Source organism: Molothrus ater, chromosome 4 (genome assembly GCF_012460135.2).
Source record: "Molothrus ater isolate BHLD 08-10-18 breed brown headed cowbird chromosome 4, BPBGC_Mater_1.1, whole genome shotgun sequence".
Classification (NCBI taxonomy): Eukaryota; Metazoa; Chordata; class Aves; order Passeriformes; family Icteridae; genus Molothrus; species Molothrus ater.
In genome coordinates, this window is record NC_050481.2 from 8,124,497 (window position 1) to 8,141,133 (window position 16,637).

General features: G+C 50.4%; 2 protein-coding genes across 8 annotated transcripts; both read right to left on the reverse strand.

Moving 5' to 3' along the window:
• Positions 1–6,745: 6,745 nt before the first annotated feature.
• LOC118686705 (uncharacterized) lies at positions 6,746–8,550 on the reverse strand. The gene is made up of 2 exons (XM_054514658.1): positions 7,108–8,550; positions 6,746–6,983 (listed from the first exon to the last, which is right to left on the reverse strand). The coding sequence occupies exon 1, from the start codon at positions 8,239–8,241 to the stop codon at positions 7,627–7,629; it is 615 nt and encodes a 204-aa protein (XP_054370633.1). The 5' UTR covers positions 8,242–8,550; the 3' UTR covers positions 6,746–6,983; positions 7,108–7,626.
• A 946-nt stretch (positions 8,551–9,496) lies between these two features.
• Positions 9,497–14,588, reverse strand: LOC118686700 (translation initiation factor IF-2-like). Of its 7 annotated transcripts, none has more exons than XR_008508335.1 (7): positions 13,583–14,588; positions 12,995–13,059; positions 12,312–12,375; positions 11,939–12,007; positions 11,527–11,602; positions 10,643–10,764; positions 9,497–9,525 (listed from the first exon to the last, which is right to left on the reverse strand). XR_008508335.1 is itself a non-coding variant. In XM_036383053.2 (3 exons), the coding sequence occupies exons 1-2, from the start codon at positions 14,156–14,158 to the stop codon at positions 12,322–12,324; spliced, it is 630 nt and encodes a 209-aa protein (XP_036238946.1). In that variant the 5' UTR covers positions 14,159–14,530; the 3' UTR covers positions 11,864–12,007; positions 12,312–12,321. The 7 variants fall into 7 exon arrangements, 1 of the variants encoding a protein (XP_036238946.1); XR_008508334.1 differs by lacking the exon at positions 9,497–9,525 and adding an exon at positions 9,619–9,970 and having other exon boundaries at positions 13,583–14,587; XR_008508332.1 differs by lacking the exon at positions 9,497–9,525 and having other exon boundaries at positions 9,619–10,764; positions 13,583–14,586.
• Positions 14,589–16,637: the final 2,049 nt, after the last annotated feature.

Below are 16,637 nucleotides of genomic sequence, written 5' to 3' on the forward strand. Positions count from 1 at the left end.
CTGCGAGGAAAGGAGGAGAGGGGAGGACGGGGAGACAGGAGAGATGGGGGTGGTGAGGACGGGGAGGGAGAGGGGTCGGAGTGACGAGGAAGCGGGACAGGAAGGGAAAGGCCGAGGGGGGACAAGAGGGACGGTGGAAAGAGGGGAATAGAAGGGAGTAGCGGGGAAGGGACACGACAGGAACGAGTGGGGGGAGTCGGGTTTGGGAGGAGAGGAAAGGAGCGTCTCAGGGCGAGAGGGAAGGGGGAGAAAGAAAGGGAATACGCGGGGAAGGAAGGAGGGATAGAGAGAGGGACAGAAAGGGAGGCCGAAGCCTCCGCGCCTTACCTGCGGAGCCCGGACAGGGAGCTCCCGTCCGCAGCGTGCTCTGAGTGAGCAAATGGCGGCCAAGCGATTTCCGGGGTTTAAAACACCTCGGCCCCGCCCCGCGCAGCCGCTCTGGGGCCCCGCACACCTGAGCCGCGCCCGCCGTGCACACCTGAGCCGGCCCCGCCCCTGGTCCCGCCCTTTGTGCCGCCTGGCCCCGCCCCCGTTCTCTCAGGCCCCGTCCCTTGTGCCGCCCGGTTCCGCCCCTGTCCCCGCCCCCTGTTTTCAGGCTCCGCCCCCCGCACCGCTGTCCCCCGCCAGGCGGGGGCGCCGCGCTCGCACCGCGCTCCGTGTCCGCCAGAGGGCGCCCTGCGTGGTGCCGGCCCCACACGGCGGCTCCGCACCGGGGAACGGCCGCGATCCCGCACCCGGCAGCGCCCCGTGCCCGCGCCCATCCCGGGCCCCAAACCGGTCCCGGGCCCGATGCCGCTTCCATCCGCCCGACGGGGGAGAGGCGGCACCGCCCGGCACACCCCAGCGGCGCTCTGCCCCCCACCCCCGGCCGCGGTGGCACCGTCGCATCGCCCCGTGCCCGCGCTCCGTGGCCCCGCCCCTCGCACCTGTGCCGGCCCCGCCCCCCTGTCCCCCCCGGTCCCGGGGCCATCGCTCGGGAGCCTCGCTCGGCGCTGTGCGAGCCCCGCCCGACGGCTGCTCCCGCCGGGGACCGCTCGGAGCCCGGGGCGCTGCGGCGGGGCCGTGACCGCGGCCTGGGCTGCGGGGGCCGAGCGCTGCCTGGCTCTGCCGGGGGCCCCGGCCGGTGCCGCCTCTCCCCCGTCGCCATCGCGACTGGCATCGCTATGGGGCGGGAGGGGCCTGGCTCTCCTGAGCCCGCAGAGCCCCGTCCCGGTGTCACCTTCCGTGTCCCGGCGCCGCGGGCGGGAGTGGCGGCCAGGGAGCGGCAACCGCCGGCCCCGCCTTCCCGTCCCGCTCCGTCGGGCCCGGGCTCGCCGAGCCCCGGCCGGGACCCGCCCAGGCCCGGGGACACCGCGGCTCCCGCCCCGCCTCCTGCCCCCGGCACCTCCCCGCCCGCCCGGCAACGGCCCCGGGGCCTCCGGCACCCGAGACCGCGGCGGGGGCTGGGCCCGAGCCCCCGAACCCCGGCCCCACGGGCCCCGCAACGCCGCGCTCCCGGCTCCTCACCCCCCGCCCATCGGCACCGGGGAGAGGCCCCACGAGTGTCCCGGCTCCGGGAAGAGCCTCGGCCGCAGCTCGGCCTCCGCTGCCGAGCGCCACGAGGGAGCGCCCGAGCGCTTCTCTCAGCCCCGAAGCCGCCCCCGTCAGGCCGGGGCCGGGCCCGGACAGCGCCGGGCCGGGGCTCCGCCTTCTGAGCACTCGCACGCAGCATTTGGGCTCTGGCCCCGGGCCCCAAAATGCAGGACTCGGCCTCTGTGCTCGAGGCCTGGGCGAGCCTCGTTCTGCACCCCCGAAACACAGGGCTCAAGTCCCGGCTTCACAGCCCTCGGCCTGCCCAGCTGGGACTGGGTCCAAGTGCCAGCAGCGGAGGACTTTGTCCCTGAGCCCTCCTCACCTTCACCACCACAAAAAAAACCCCAAACAAACAAAAAAAAAAAAAACCCACAAACAAACAACCCACAGGACTTAAGACTCCGATTCTGAGACCAGAAAAATGCCCAATTTATTAGTCTCAGTTCACAGGGTCGTGGAATTGACTGCGGCCATCCCCACAGATGGTCACAGGGAATGGACCTCTCACACATTTGATTCTCCTGTGAGAACTGCTTCAGGCTAGCAAAAAACCCACCCGTGGCATTAGAAGGTAGGAAGCCTGCCCTGAAAGGATGCCATAAAATGCAGCCCGTCTGCAATACCGCGTTATCCCAGCACTGTGATATCCCGTTATCCCCAGCCGGGTTTGTTGCGCCGCCTCCGGCTCACGGAGCGATGCCGCTCGTGGCTCCGGGCGCTGCCGCGGCGCGGGGAGCAGCCCCGGATCCGCTCGGCCCGGGGGAACCGAAGGGGTGCCCGGTGCCCGGGCCGGAGCGGGCAGCAGCGGGTGACGATCCGGGCGCTCCTGCCCGGCTCCTGAGCTCAGGCTGAGGCAGCTCCCAGCTGCCGCCGCCGGGAAGGAGCAGCTCCCCAAGGATGGCCGCGCTCCCGGGCCATGGCAGCTGCCCCGCCTCTCTCAGGGACAGCGGCAGCTTTGGCAGAGGAAGCGGAGCCCCAGCGGCCGGGGCTCGGCAGCAGCCGGCACCGAGCCCCTTGCACGGAGCGGGAGCAGAGGGACGGGCCCGAGCCCGGGACTCGCATCCCGCCCGGGGACTCGGGGACGCGGGCTCTCTGCTCGGGCTCCGCCAGGAGGAGGAGGCGGATGGGAGTGCCCGGGAGGAGCCGGCACTGCCGGCCGACAGGGCTGCTCCTGAGGGGAGAACTCGCTCTGTGCTCCTTGGGCGGGATCAAGGCATGGCCAGAAGCTTTCATATTCATTTTACAGACTCTCGCACACCGACCGCTACCAACGTGCACTGTGCAAAGCAGCCACAATGGCTGCAGGCTCCAAAACAAAGATAAACAACGCTGTTCTCCTTTCCTTCTTTACGCAATCACACCCAGCTAAGATTCCTAACACCTGATGCCATTGTCTGTTTAAAACTCTGGCCAATACCATGCCACTGACTAGGTCTCAAAAGCGGAAAGATGACAGCCATCAATTAAAGCTGATGCCAGATCTTTGCCTATTTAGCTTTCCATGACAGAAATCCCTGGATGGATCCACGTGCTCCTCTGCTCCTATCAGCTGAGCTTTTGTCTCACTCTAATCTCATTAGGATGCCCTAAATCCAACCTGTTCTGCTTCTCAGAGCAAAGCCTGCTGCCATCTCTGCTCGTGACCTTTGCATGGCACACATTGTTAGCACACTGATAATGGCAAAACAAATTGCCTCTCCTTCTTTCTGCAGTGAACAGTTCAGCTTCTGGGGAGCTGCAGCTGTGACACTCATGAGCAGCTCTCAACGTGATCTCAGCGTGGAGCTGCTCTTTTCCAAGTCTGCCCCTGTAGAAAATCCACGTTGTTGGAAAATGTCACCAAAGCGGAAATTGCTGCTGAAGCTCTCTTAGCGCACAAGGGCAGAGCCATTCCTGGGGCTACAAGTGCCTCATTCCCACTTTTCACTGCTCTTGGATCAACCTATGTGTTCATTTCCATCTTCCTGAGAAGCCTCGATCTTTTGTAGTGGAATCAAAGCGAAGCAGAGCTGAGCAAAACCCCACCTGTTGCTATGATCCTTCCCACTGCTTTTATTGATGTTGTTCCAGCTGTATTTATTTCATTATGAAAAGGCAAATTCAAGAGTCTTTTTATCTCCACAGTTTACGTTGTCTTTTGCTGGCTTGGACTTTTGCTTTCTGCCCTTTGCCGGTCTGGGCACGTTCACCTTTCAGGATTCCCATCCTCTGCCCTGCCCGGGCTGCCTCTGGCTCAGCTCCCTTGGCAGCCGCTGCTTCCACCTGAGCTCTCGGCCTTTAGCTCGCGTCCCTGTCCATGGGCCACGCCTCCCAGCCGCTCCAGCCCGGGCATTCCGCCTGGGAACAAGCAGGGATTCCCTGCCCTGGCCCAGGGAAGCCTCCGGCCCTGCAGGCATTGCCGAGGCTCAGGGGCCGCTCCAAACCTTTGGTGTCCCAGAGCTCCCGGATCAGTGCCAGGGCAGAGCTGGGAGCCTGCCCTAAGGAGCGGGACTGACGCACGCGGTGCCTGCAAAGTCCCCCATGGATATTGGATCCAGCTGGCAGGAGCAGGTGCGGCCAAGGCAGCCCATTCCATTTCCTGCCCACCGAGAGATCTCCAGCACTTCAGCCTGCCAAGGCTGGCACACAAATCCCTGCCCTGGGGCACGGCAGCGACTGCAGCGCACCCAGGAGAAGGCAAACGCAACGCCCGGGGCTCAGTTCTGAGGCTGGGATCGAGATTCATTCTCAGCCATTTCAAACAAGGATTGCACCCCACTGCTCAGTTCTTTCTGCAGCTGGGACTCCAGGAGGAGGAGAAAGGAGGCAGTTTACTGGAGCCCCTTTCCTGCCAAACACTGAGGGTCATTCAGGTGCTGAGAGAAAGCACAGCCAGGGAGAGCTGCCCCTGCTCTGCTGGGATTGCACCCTGCACTCACAAGGGACAGGTGGCTCTGTGAAATCGGTCTCAGCATTTTTGTGCCTCATAGCTCCCACTGAAATGATTTTGACCAGAACTGAGGCTGCTGAGCGTCACTGAGCAGCACAGGAGACATCCAGCAATGCCCATGAGCTGGCAGAGATGATTGCTGGCGATGGCCTGAGCCCTGGGCTGAGAGTTCCAGTGGCAGCAGCAGTGACAGCCACCCCGGCATTGCCCAGAAACAGGAGAAACCGCCCCTGCCCTGCCTTTGGGGAGAATGTCTGCTGTGCATCTCCCAGTTACAGCCCCAGCGCTCCCTGGGCTCCTGCAGACATTAATTCCTTCTGCCTTCCTCACAAGGCATCTCCACTCGTTCCATCGTCTGCCTGCTGGGCAATGCTCCCCTCCTTATTGCACAGGGGAGAGCGAGGAACTCTGCAATTGCCTGCACTGAGCTCCTCTCCCATCATCTCCCACTCCTTTCATGGCCTCACCAGCCAGGAGAAACATTCAAGGGGGAAAAAGTGTGCTGTGCTCTAGGCAAGGCCAGAAAGGGGCCTGAAGAGACAGATTTTGGATTAACTCTGGCTGGAGAAAACCAAAGGCAATCAGGATTGCCTCAAAATGAAAACAAGAAAGGAGGGGATTGTTAAAGCCATTTATAGAGTCACATTAAGGTCTGTTCCTCAAGGTTTTGGCTTTTGGCACTTCTGTAAGCAGCACGACAGACTGTGGGCAACTGCGACAGACTGCACAGAGGAGGGGGTTTTTTATAAATAATATAAATAATATAAAAATAGATATATCATTTTTATATTGTATATTTCTTGTATTTATTTATAATAAATATTTATAGATATTCGTATCTATAATATATATTTGTATTTCTACTTTTATATTATTTTAATTATTTATACAAAAACCCAGCCTATAACCAAATCAAATCAAAAAATCCCCAATTTATTTTAACTATATTTAAATATTTTTATATTTACAATCTATATTTATATATCTTTGGATATATCTATAAAATAGACTATCATTTATATATATTATCATATGTTAGAATAATACACTATAAATTATAGTTTTATATACTTAGCTATTTGTTTTCTATATTTATGTTTACCACTATCATTTTATATTTATTTTTATATTTATATTTATTTCTACTTTAATCTATATATTAGACCATATCAATTCATTGACCCAACGCATCAGAACCACAAAAATCCTGCGCCTTCGTCAGCACCGGTACGCAGCCCACGCTCATCCATCGCAGCATATCCAAACAAAACCTATTTCTAGGACTAACAGAACAAAGACCCCACGACATTTAACCCTAAGAAAAACTCAAATCAACCGAACTGTCAAGAAATTTGAAATCCCACTATAACTAGCCCAAAAGCTCCGTACATTCTCATCATAAACTTCCTCCTAAACCAATGGCTCAAAACCCCAAACAACTCAGATACACATGGAAAATGACAGAACTGCTAGTAAAAACAAACACCCATGAAAAATTAAATCCAACCAACTCACTAAACTCAAAACCCTACAACTGACCCTAAACATTACTAAAAAAAGCCCCCAAAGCTCTACCTTTATGCTAACTCACAAATAATAACCAATAATCTATAAAAATTATTTTAAGAAATTAAAATATAAATAAAAGCATGAAAATAAAAACTCTAACCTATTAAAATACTAAAAAATATCACTACCCAAATTGAAAGACATAGTGCCTCTAGGAACCCATCGTATACAAACGCCCCTGTCCCCCAAAAGAAAACCAGAAACAAAACAGCAAAGCAGAAAGAAATCGGAACTTAGGAACGCTAAAACCAGAACGTTCAAGAAGTTCCACCATATCCCTGATCATACACCAACTACAAACAACATGAAACAATACAAACAATTCTTAAAAACCGCCTTAAAACCACTACATTAAAAACCCTTTCAACAATTCAAAACTGCATTGAACAAAAGCCATCTAATAAATTAACACCCAAAACTCCAGCAGCCCGGCTGGCCCTACCAAATCTCTCTGTTGATACATACAGTAAACAAAACCAAAATCCCAGGAATACCTGTCAGAAGTCTAGGAAAGAAACCTCTTGAAATTAATCCTACCTCAAATACAAACCAACCCGTCCAGAAAGTGAACATCACTCAAAAAACTATTTACACAGAGTTAATAAGACCAAGAAATAAAACAACACACCATATACCACCAACGAATACCACAGTGAAGGAAAAAAAAAAAAACTCTTTTTTATTTTTTGAAGTAACTTTTTTTATTAGCTAGAACCAAAGATTTTGCCAGGACTGCAACAACTTCTCCTTCTTCTCCTTCTGAAATGTCCCTTCTCCTTCCCAAATTCCTTACAACTTCTGAGTTTAAATCCAAGCCAAAAGCAAAATTCGTGCACTTGTGAGTCCGGTGCTCCTGTCAGATTCTGTCTCATTCCACATCTTCTCACACTTTCAGTCTGGACGCTGTCCTGCCCTGATGAGTTTGACAGAAGCATTGGCACATGTTAAGAGAGCATTTCCCTCCCTGCCTCCCTCGCCAGAGCTGGTTTCCTTAGCGCATTTCAATCGATCCCAAGCCCGCAATGATGCGCGCTCACCTCAAGGCTCACAGCAAGCACGCAGCAGCTCAGGCTGACTTGGCTCCAGGGCTCCGTGCCTTGGATAGCTGAGAAAACTTCCCATGAGCCTCTGTCCCAAGACATTGGAATGCAATTTCCCTGCGCATTTGGTGGCAGCTTTGGGTCCCTCTGGGGGACGGCACCCAGCGTGACCCCCGCCCCTCGCCCGCCCCCCACCTGCTCCTGCACCGCAGTGGGGCTCCCTCTCCTGGGCACCTTGGGGTGCCCCCAACGGCATCAGAGCCCCGAGTCTTCACCGCCCCTTTTCCTGACCCCCAAAGAAGGCTCAGAACTGCCCTGGACAGCAGCGCAGCGCTTCCCCCAAGCCCTTCCCACACGTGCATGGCCCCAGCAAGGGATTCTGCTGCAACAAGAAAGCGGGGGCAGCCCCCAGAAGGGTTGAGGTTCCTGCCCAGCCTCGCTGTCACGGGCCGGGGGCAGCGAGAGAGGGAGCGGCACAGACGGCGGGGACGGCCCGGCACAGGGCGGGGGCCGCTCTCAGCGCGATGCCGGCAAAGCCGCAGCTCCGGCGCTGTCGGCCGGGCTGCTTGAGCGGCACGGGGGGATCCGCCGAGAGCCTCCGGCCCCGCGCGGGGACTCCTGCAAGGGCCCAGGGGCGCCGGGCTCCGGCCCTCGGGGCTTTATTCTCCGGCAGCCCGAGCCCCGCGGCTGCGGGGCAAAGAAGGAAAGGGGGCACGGGAAGAGAGGAGCGAGAGCAGGGCATGAGAAAGGGCGGCGAGGGAGCTCGGGCTGCGCAGGAAAGCGGGACGGGAAGGGAAAGCCCGGGACGAGGGTACAGGGAGGCTGGGCAGAGGAAGGAGAGAGGGGGAACAGAAGGGAGTAGCGGGCTAGGGACAGGACAGGAAGGAGCCGGGTTTGTGGGGGGAGAGGGAATGGGGGAAAGGGAGCGAGAGAAGGCGAATACGGGGAGAAGGAAGGAGGGCTAGAGAGAGGGACAGGCGGGGAAGCCTCCCAGAGCCCCGGCTGCACCCCGAGCCCGGCCCGGCGCCTCGCCCTGCCCGGGATGCTGCGCTCGGCGGAGCTCGGCTCGCTCCGGAGACGCTCGGCTCGAGTCGGCTCTTGTCGCCTCAACTCGGCTCTTGTCGCCTGCATTCGCCTCTTCGGCCGAGCTCGCCTCGCTTCGGCCCAACTCCCAGCCGCTCTGTGCCTTGGGCGCGCCTCGGCTCCGCTCGCCCCGGTTCGCTCGAGGCCGTCAGGGTCGGCCGCTCTCGCCTTGCTTCGGCCGAGCTCGTGCGATTCCCCCGAAGGCGGCGTCGTTCGGTTGTGTTTTTAGAAATATCTTTCTCTATCGATTGTATCTTTCTATAGTTAGATTTACATTTCTAGAATACTTCTATTAGTCCAAATAAAAACCCCATCCCTATCCAAATAAATACAATAAATGCCTTCTTTTAAATGATATCGAAGTATTTTTATACGTTGTCTAATTATATTCACATTTATAGTTATAGTGTCTTTTGATGCAATATATTAAGCATTATATATAATATCTATAAAATTCTAGACACGTATTTAAATTATTATTTATATTATGTATCGTATCTACTGCTACAACTATTTTTTCTTCTATTTTTAAACTTGATCTGTATGTATTTATGATATATTTCTAGACTTAGATTTCTACCTTCATATTGTTTGTATTTATATTTTTTATAATCAAAACCCTGCCTATTGACAAATAAAAACCCCGCTTTATTTAACGATTTAAAAACTATTTTTATATTTATAATTTTCCTATTTCTATTTATCATTTGCTCTCTAGTACGTGATAACATACCTGCTCCTGCACCGCAGTGGGGCTCCCTCTCCTGGGCACCTCGGGGTGCCCCCAACAGCATCAGAGCCCCGAGTCTTCACCCCCCCTTTTCCTCTAGTTAGAAACTACACTGGAACTTTTTTCTGGAAACAAAGACACGACCTAAATCCTCTCCCCATGTTCTAGACAGATAGATGTTCAGTTCTTAGGTGACTGGGCAGCAGTTTCTTCAATAGAACGAGAAACAATATGGAAACGTTTTAGCTACAAGCAAATAGGCAAATCTGAACAAGGTCCTGGTGGCCAGCCACTGCAGTTATTTTGAAGCAATTTTTTAAACAATCCAATACTGATGCCACAAAAATAAAGCAAAAAGCTGACTACTGGCTAAGAAAGAAGGAAAAATTAACTTTTGACGACAACAACAACATTCCAAGGACACAGGCTTTTTCCCAATGTCATACCTTATTACTACCTCTCTTGGGAATTCTCATCGTGGCTCCCAAAAGGAATAAATCCCTCAGAGTGTCCTAAAGCACAAAGTAGCACGCTGGAGCTCCTCACACTCCCAGGAGGGCCAGCGTGCACCGAGTCTGCAACAAATTCTGCTCAGTGAGGGTCTGCAAACAAAGTTTCAAGTGATGAACTGAACTCATTTTCAAGGGACGCTTCCTAAGCACAGAAGCACAACAAAGAACAAGCAGAAACAATCCTTACAAACACCGGCGAGTTTTATTCAGCATGTATGCGACTGATTGCCACCCTATGGCTTCTCCCTTGGTTTGTCTGTAGGTTCAGGAGGATGATAATGCACACTCTGCCCTCCCTGAACCCCCCAGCAGCCGAGCGCTGCTCAGCGCGTTCAGACCATCGGGAACTGGGTCACGCACACCCGGATGGGCCGGAGCTGCTCTGCTGGAGATTGGGGAGACGAGAGCAGAGAGGCGCCGGCCCAGGCGTCGTCCCAGTTCTATTGCTGTGTGACGAGAAGGAGTTTGTTCCCAACAGCTGCAGCAACCCTCAGCTCGCTCCCGTGCTGAGTATCAATGGCACACAGAGGGCAGCCTGAGGAAATAATGGGCTGGGCTCTAAGGGGCTGGGACAGGCTCTGATTTTTTGTTTTGTATTTGCATGATCATCGGTACAACAGGGCTCTGATGGATGACTCGGCAGCACGCAATTAAAAACTCCTCTGTAGGGTTACATGGACTTGTAGGAAAAGACAAAAGCCCATCACCCTTCTGAAATCTCCTTTGAATCCCAAGCACGTGGATTGTCACTGTACTGCAGCTTCCAGGTTTTCAAAGCAGCTTACTTCTGAAGACCAGGAAACATTTATTCCTACAGAAACAATGGGCAGCACCCAGGCTAATCTAAGCACTCCTGTTGGATAGGGGATCTGCAAGTGTGCCAGTCCAGCCTAAAGTGGGCTTTATGCCAGTCTAACATCCCCACAAAATTCTTCTCATATCTCCCAACCCTGAAACCTAAAGCTTCTCATCATTAGCAAATTCAAAGTAACATGTTTTTTTTACAACATTCAAAAATGTCATGCTGGACTGAACTAGAGAGTAATTTTCCAATATAAGCTTAGCAAAGTCTGAATTGACTCGTCCAGACAGAAAACCTACAAGTGAACACCTACACCTGCCTAAAAAGACCTAACGAGCCCCTGGCAGCCACCGGCATCAAAGCACAGGGGATGTTTCTAATCCAGGCTAAGGAGAACAACATCACCTTTTGTTCTCTCCAGTTTGTTTCCTCTGCAGTCCTATTTGCTCCTTATGATTTTTACAGTCTCTGTATCTTCTCGGGCAGCGCTGAGTCTGACGACCGGGATACGAGAGTCCTTCCCTGCCCTACGGAGAGAACCAGGAAAAAAAGTTAAAAAAAGAACAGGGCAGTTTGAAGTTAATACTTCCAACGAGAAGCAGCACCTGACAAACAGAGTGAACAAAGCGTGACACCTCCCTGGGGACAGAAGACTTACAAACTCTCCGGGATTTACAATCCCAGTAACCAAGCCCTTCAGCACAGCAGCCAAGTGTCCCATTAGGTGGTGCTGCACCAAAGAATGATCCGAGAGGTTCCAAAGAGTGAAACGCACGTTATTTTCCAAAGACGCAAAATCGTGCAAAATAACAAAACTACAATAGATCTAAACTACAGGGCAAGAGTACAAGTGTTAACTTGAGGAGCTGGAACCATCCAGGTGAGCAACTGCTAACTGGATCCTCAACAGAGTCTGAGGAACCCTCCAGGATACAGAAGGGTTTTCCCCAGCAATGTCACAGGCCGAGTTTTGATAGAAGTACACTTGCCAGATGCTCAGAAACGTCACCCATCCTCCTCCGGGTGTCCTGAGAGAGCTGCGAATGGCTCTCACGTGGTTTGAGCTGGTTCTGTAAGGGCTCAGGGTGAATTTCACCAGATGCAACCAAACTGGGCAACACCCAGTGGGACAGAAGGAACCCAAAGCTTGTTTTACCCAAAGCTTGGGTAAGCAGAGCCCCAGCAAATACTGAGGAAACGGACAGAACAGGGTAACAAATAATAAACATACCTTTTTTTTTTTTTTATGTAGGTGAACAAAACAATTAAGGAGAAGGTGAAAAACTCACCATGACTGAACATTTCATCACCTGTAAGCTGACCATCCTTAGCACAGAGGACTCCAAATTTAAAATTCACCAATCCCTGGAAAATAAAACCAACTATTATATGGTAAACAGTCAAACAGAAGACATAAAAATTTGTTTCCTCTAAGGACTTGCAAGTGTGTGTGTATCTTTGTATACATCCTACGCATTAGAACATACATCTCATACCACCTCCTAATACATAATCATTTACCTTTACATTTTGATAGTATAGCATAATAATAATAGATCACCAATTTAAGGTAGTAATTTTAAGTTGGTGCTTTAAGCTATTTTTATTGTCATGTTCAAAAAAACATTACTTCTTTTTACTGTAACGAGCAATTGATTTCCAAGCCATCAAAAGCCCATCAAAATACAAAGCTGCATTCACCGGACGGGTCTGTGAGCAAGAAGTAGTCAGGCTTGTACTCACCTCTTGCTCTTCCAGAACCAATAAATCCTGTCAACACAAACAGCATCTTTAGCCCCCTCCTATTAAAGATTCTACAAGGATGATGGTTTTATTTGTGTTTAGAAGTTTGGATTTGAAATGACCAGTTCAATGGATAATGACAGTTCAAGCAGTTTCACATTATTATTATTATTATTATTATTATTATTATTATTATTATTATTATTATTATTATTATTATTATTATTATTAGCTACTGGAAGAAACAAACCAGTGGTATCTATACTTAATTACTTCTGTTTCCAGAAACTAATAAAGAAAAAGAACCAAACAAAGAAAAGTCACTTCCTACCTTTTGTATCTCAGGATGAAAAATGTCTCTTGGGCTCTTCTCCAGTTTCTCCAGACTCCTGGCACTGAAATGCAAAGGAACGAGTGCTTTAGAGGAGGGCAAGTGCACATTCCAACCCCGAACCACCAACCGATTGCAGTTACAGCGCTTACAAAATGAATCGTTCCCAGAGCCTCTGGGAAATGGAACGGTTGGTGCAACTGCCATTTCTTCCCCAAAATACTGACTTCCAACACTTCCTAAACTTAGTTTGCATTTTAAAAACAGAAATTAGGGAGACTCAGGGTGGAGATCAGGTTGAAATTGATTTCCTTCTAAAGCACAGGGCTCTGTTCCATCACCCTTCACTTTGGCTCCACACAGAATCACGGGGAGCATTTTAGGAGGGCTCAAGAACCAATTCTATTTCTCTCTTTTTTCTAGTTCTCTCTCTTCCTAAATCATTCAAGGCAAGTCAAATGAAAAAGGACAAGTTCAGCATCAAATTCACACTTTTTCCCTTTATCTGGTCAAGAACAGGCTTTAAAACCACTTCTTGCTGCCTTCAACGATTAAGACTTGCAAAACAGTTTCACAACTTTTATAGGTTTATCATAAAAACCACAGAACGCAAGCTCTGAATTACAGGAAAAGGTACACAGGCAAATATCTCAGCTGATGGTGGCTTATTTGTAAACACATACCTTAACGGAGATTGCACTGAGAATGTTTCAGTGGGACTCTAAGGGAAAAGTATTTTCTGAGTACCCTGTAAACAAGAAAAGCTGGGATATATTACAGGACATACCCACTTGTTCTGCATATTCAAATAGGATTATTAATAAAAACATTTCAGTTAAAAAAGAAGGAAGAAAACCAAGGTAATTTTACTCAGCTGTATTTACTGCCGATTTAGAGAAAAAAAAAAGTCAGGGGTGCTGCAAAGAAAAAAAAAGTGAACCATAAATGCCTACAGCAGAACTGTAAATCAATTGCTTGGATAAAAGAATCTCATGGAACTGGAGGTAGAAAAAAAGCGAAACCAGTATCAGACCTGCCTATTTTCTTACCATTGCACAAGAAAATCCGACAAGCGGTATAAAGTCACTGCCTAAAACCGATCCTAGGATGTAACCAAGAACAATTGAGGCATTTGCTAATCTAAACGGAAACCTTTTCCGGACCCTAGTGTCAAATCACACGTTTTGCCTTGCAGCAGCTCGAGGCTGGAGAGCATTTCCCCTGGGGGTCGGGAGGGTAGGGGCACAAGGGGCTGAGTTTGCGGATCGCACCTGTGCCAGCAGAAGGATCCAGCCCGGCGCTCCTTGCGCTCGCCATTCTCCGGGCCATCGCTGTGTTTTACTGCTCAGCGATGCCGCTCCATCTGTTTGCGTGGAAGAAAGAGCCACGAGCACTGAGGCACTCAGCAGCCGTGTCATTCCAGCCGCTCGTCCGCCCCCGCCCGCAGCAGCGGCAGCAGCCCGAGGGACACGGCTGCAGCTCGGCGGCTCCCGCGCCTCCGCCAGCCGCCGCACAGTGACCGCGGCAGCGCCCGGCGCCGCTCGCCCGGGGCGGCTCCTGCAGCTCCCGGCCCGCGGCAGCAAAGCACCGCCTGGCGCTCCGCCATCGGCGGGCGGCAGCGCGCCCCGCCCGAGCCGAGCCCCCGCCACCGGGACCGCTGAGCGAGGCCGAGGCACCGGGCGGACGCCCCTTCCGCGCCGCTCGGCTCCGTGCGGGCGGCCGGCCGGAGGCTTCGCCCCTCCAGCGTCGCTGCCGCGGCTCCGTCCCGCGCGGGAGAGGCGCCGGGAGCTCCCCGCGCCCAGCCCGCTCCCCCGGCGCGCGGCCGCCTCGGCCCGCCAGCCATTCATATGGCGCGTCGGCCGTTGCGTCAGACGCCGCGCTTTACGGCCGCAGGGCCTGCCGGGAGTTGTAGTCTCGGACTGACAGCCACCGCTCCGTTTGCCGCCACCGGGAGCTGCGGTCCCGCCGGGGGATCAAACGGCTCCTTCGCTCCTGGGCGCGGAAGCACCTTAGGCAGCACCGCCCCTCCCGAATGTCCTTTCTTTTCCACTCCAACTCTTTTTTCTTTTTTTCACTCTGTTTTTCACCCCCTTTTACACTCTCACTCCTCCTTTTTCACTCTCATCCTTTTCCTTTTTCACTTTTTTTTCTTCCTTTCTCTTCCTTCTTTTTATTTCTTCCTTTCCTTTCCTTTCCTTTCCTTTCCTTTCCTTTCCTTTCCTTTCCTTTCCTTTCCTTTCCTTTCCTTTCCTTTCCTTTCCTTTCCTTTCCTTTCCTTTTTCCTTTTCTTTCTTCCTTCCTTTCTTTCTTTCCTTTCTTTCTTTCTTTCCTTTCTTCCTTTCTTTCTTTCTTTCTTTCTTTCTTTCTTTCTTTCTTTCTTTCTTTCTTTCTTTCTTTCTTTCTTTCTTTCTTTCTTTCTTTCTCTTTTCTTTTCTTTTCTTTTCTTTTCTTTTCTTTTCTTTTCTTTTCTTTTCTTTTCTTTTCTTTTCTTTTCTTTTCTTTTCTTTTCTTTTCTTTTCTTTTCTTTTTTCTCTACCTATATTTTTAATCTTGGCTTTCCATTTTAGCTTTAGAATAAAAAAGCAGCAGTAGAAACGTTCAGGCTACCTGGGAGTGCAAAAAACCCCAAAACGGTAATGATTTTAGGAAAACTATTTCCTCCATGGGAGCCTGAAATTTTCTACAGCTGCAGGTGACATAGAGCTTTTATTTCTTCTTCTGTATAGTTTATACTTTACACTCTATTTATACAGCGCCCCCTGCCGTCTGCACCGGCGAACTGCAGGCACAGCGCCCCCTGCCGTCTGCACCGGCGAACTGCAGGCACAGCGCCCCCTGCCGTCTGCACCGGCGAACTGCAGGCACAGCGCCCCCTGCCGTCTGCATCGGCGAACTGCAGGCACAGCGCCCCCCGGCGTCTGCATCGGCGCACTGTAGGCAGAGTGCCGCCTAATGACGTCAGCCCGTCGACACTGGCCACGCCCACTCGGTCGGCCGTCGCCATCTTGTACGGCATTCCGCGACGGCCACGGCGCTGCCATGTTGTACGGCACCCCGTGACAGCCAGGGCGCCGCCAGCCTGTACGGCACAATTTTACGGCAGTCGCGCTTTACGGCAATTTTACGGCATTTGCGCTTTACGACCCCTTTTGCGACAGCCGCGCTTTACGACACCTTTTACGACAGTCGCGCTTTACGACCCCTTTTACGACAGTCGCGCTTTACGGCCCCTTTTGCGACAGTCGCGCTCTACGTCACCTTTTACGACAGTCGCGCTTTACGGCACCCTTTGCGACAATCGCGCTTTACGGCCCCTTTTGCGACAATCGCGCTTTACGGTACCCTTTGCGACAGTCGCGCTTTACGACCCCTTTTGCGACAGTCGCGCTTTACGGCACCTTTTACGACAGTCGCGCTTTACGGCAGTTTTGCGACAGTCGCGCTTTACGGCTCCTTTTACGACAGTCGCGCTTTACGGCTCCTTTTACGACAGTCGCGCTTTACGGCACCTTTTACGACAGTCGCGCTTTACGACCCCTTTTGCGACAGTCGCGCTTTACGGCTCCTTTTGCGACAGTCGCGCTTTACGGCTCCTTTTACGACAGTCGCGCTTTACGGCACTTTACAGCATTGTAATTTTTCTATTTTTAATAAAAAGACATGAAAAACAAAAACTGTTAAAAAATTAAAATAAAAAATATAAATAAACAAAAAATTAAAATAAAAATAAAAACTGTTAAAAAATTAAAATAAAATTATAAATAAATAAAAATTAAAATCAAAATAACAACCGTAAAAATTAAAGTAAAAATATAAAAAATAAATAAAAATTAAAATTAAAACAAAAACTGAAAAAAAAAAAAAAAAATAAATAAAAATTACAATAAAAATAAAAACCCTTAAAAAATGAAAATAAAAATATAAATAAATAAATAAAAATTAAAATAAAAATAAGAACCGTAAAAAAATTAAAATAAAATTATAAATAAATAAAAAAAATTAAAATAAAAATAAAAACCGTAAAAAATTAAAATAAAAAATATTTAAAAAATTTAAAATAAAAATAAAAACTGTAAAAAAGTTAAAATAAAGTAATAAATAAATAAAAATTACAATAAAAATAAAAACGCTTCAAAATTAAAATAAAAGGAAAAATAAATAAATAAAAATTAAAATAAAATAAAAATAGTAAAAACAATTTTTAAAATATGAATAAATAAATAAAAATAAAATCAAAATAAAAACCGTTAGAAAAATTAAAATAAAAATATAAACAAATAAATAAAAACTAAAATCAAAATAAAAACCGTTAAAAATTAAAATAAA

What these genes read in the sequence shown, in the direction of transcription:
- LOC118686705 (XM_054514658.1), bottom strand. Translation starts at nt 8,241, where the DNA reads ATGCAGGCGACAAGAGCCGAGTTGAGGCGACAAGAGCCGACTCGAGCC.
- LOC118686700 (XM_036383053.2), bottom strand. Translation starts at nt 14,158, where the DNA reads ATGAATGGCTGGCGGGCCGAGGCGGCCGCGCGCCGGGGGAGCGGGCTG. An exon ending in GGATCCTTCTGCTGGCACAG is followed by an intron (nt 12,376 to 13,582) that starts GTGCGATCCGCA and finishes TTTGCATTTCAG; the next exon opens with TGCCAGGAGTCTGGAGAAAC.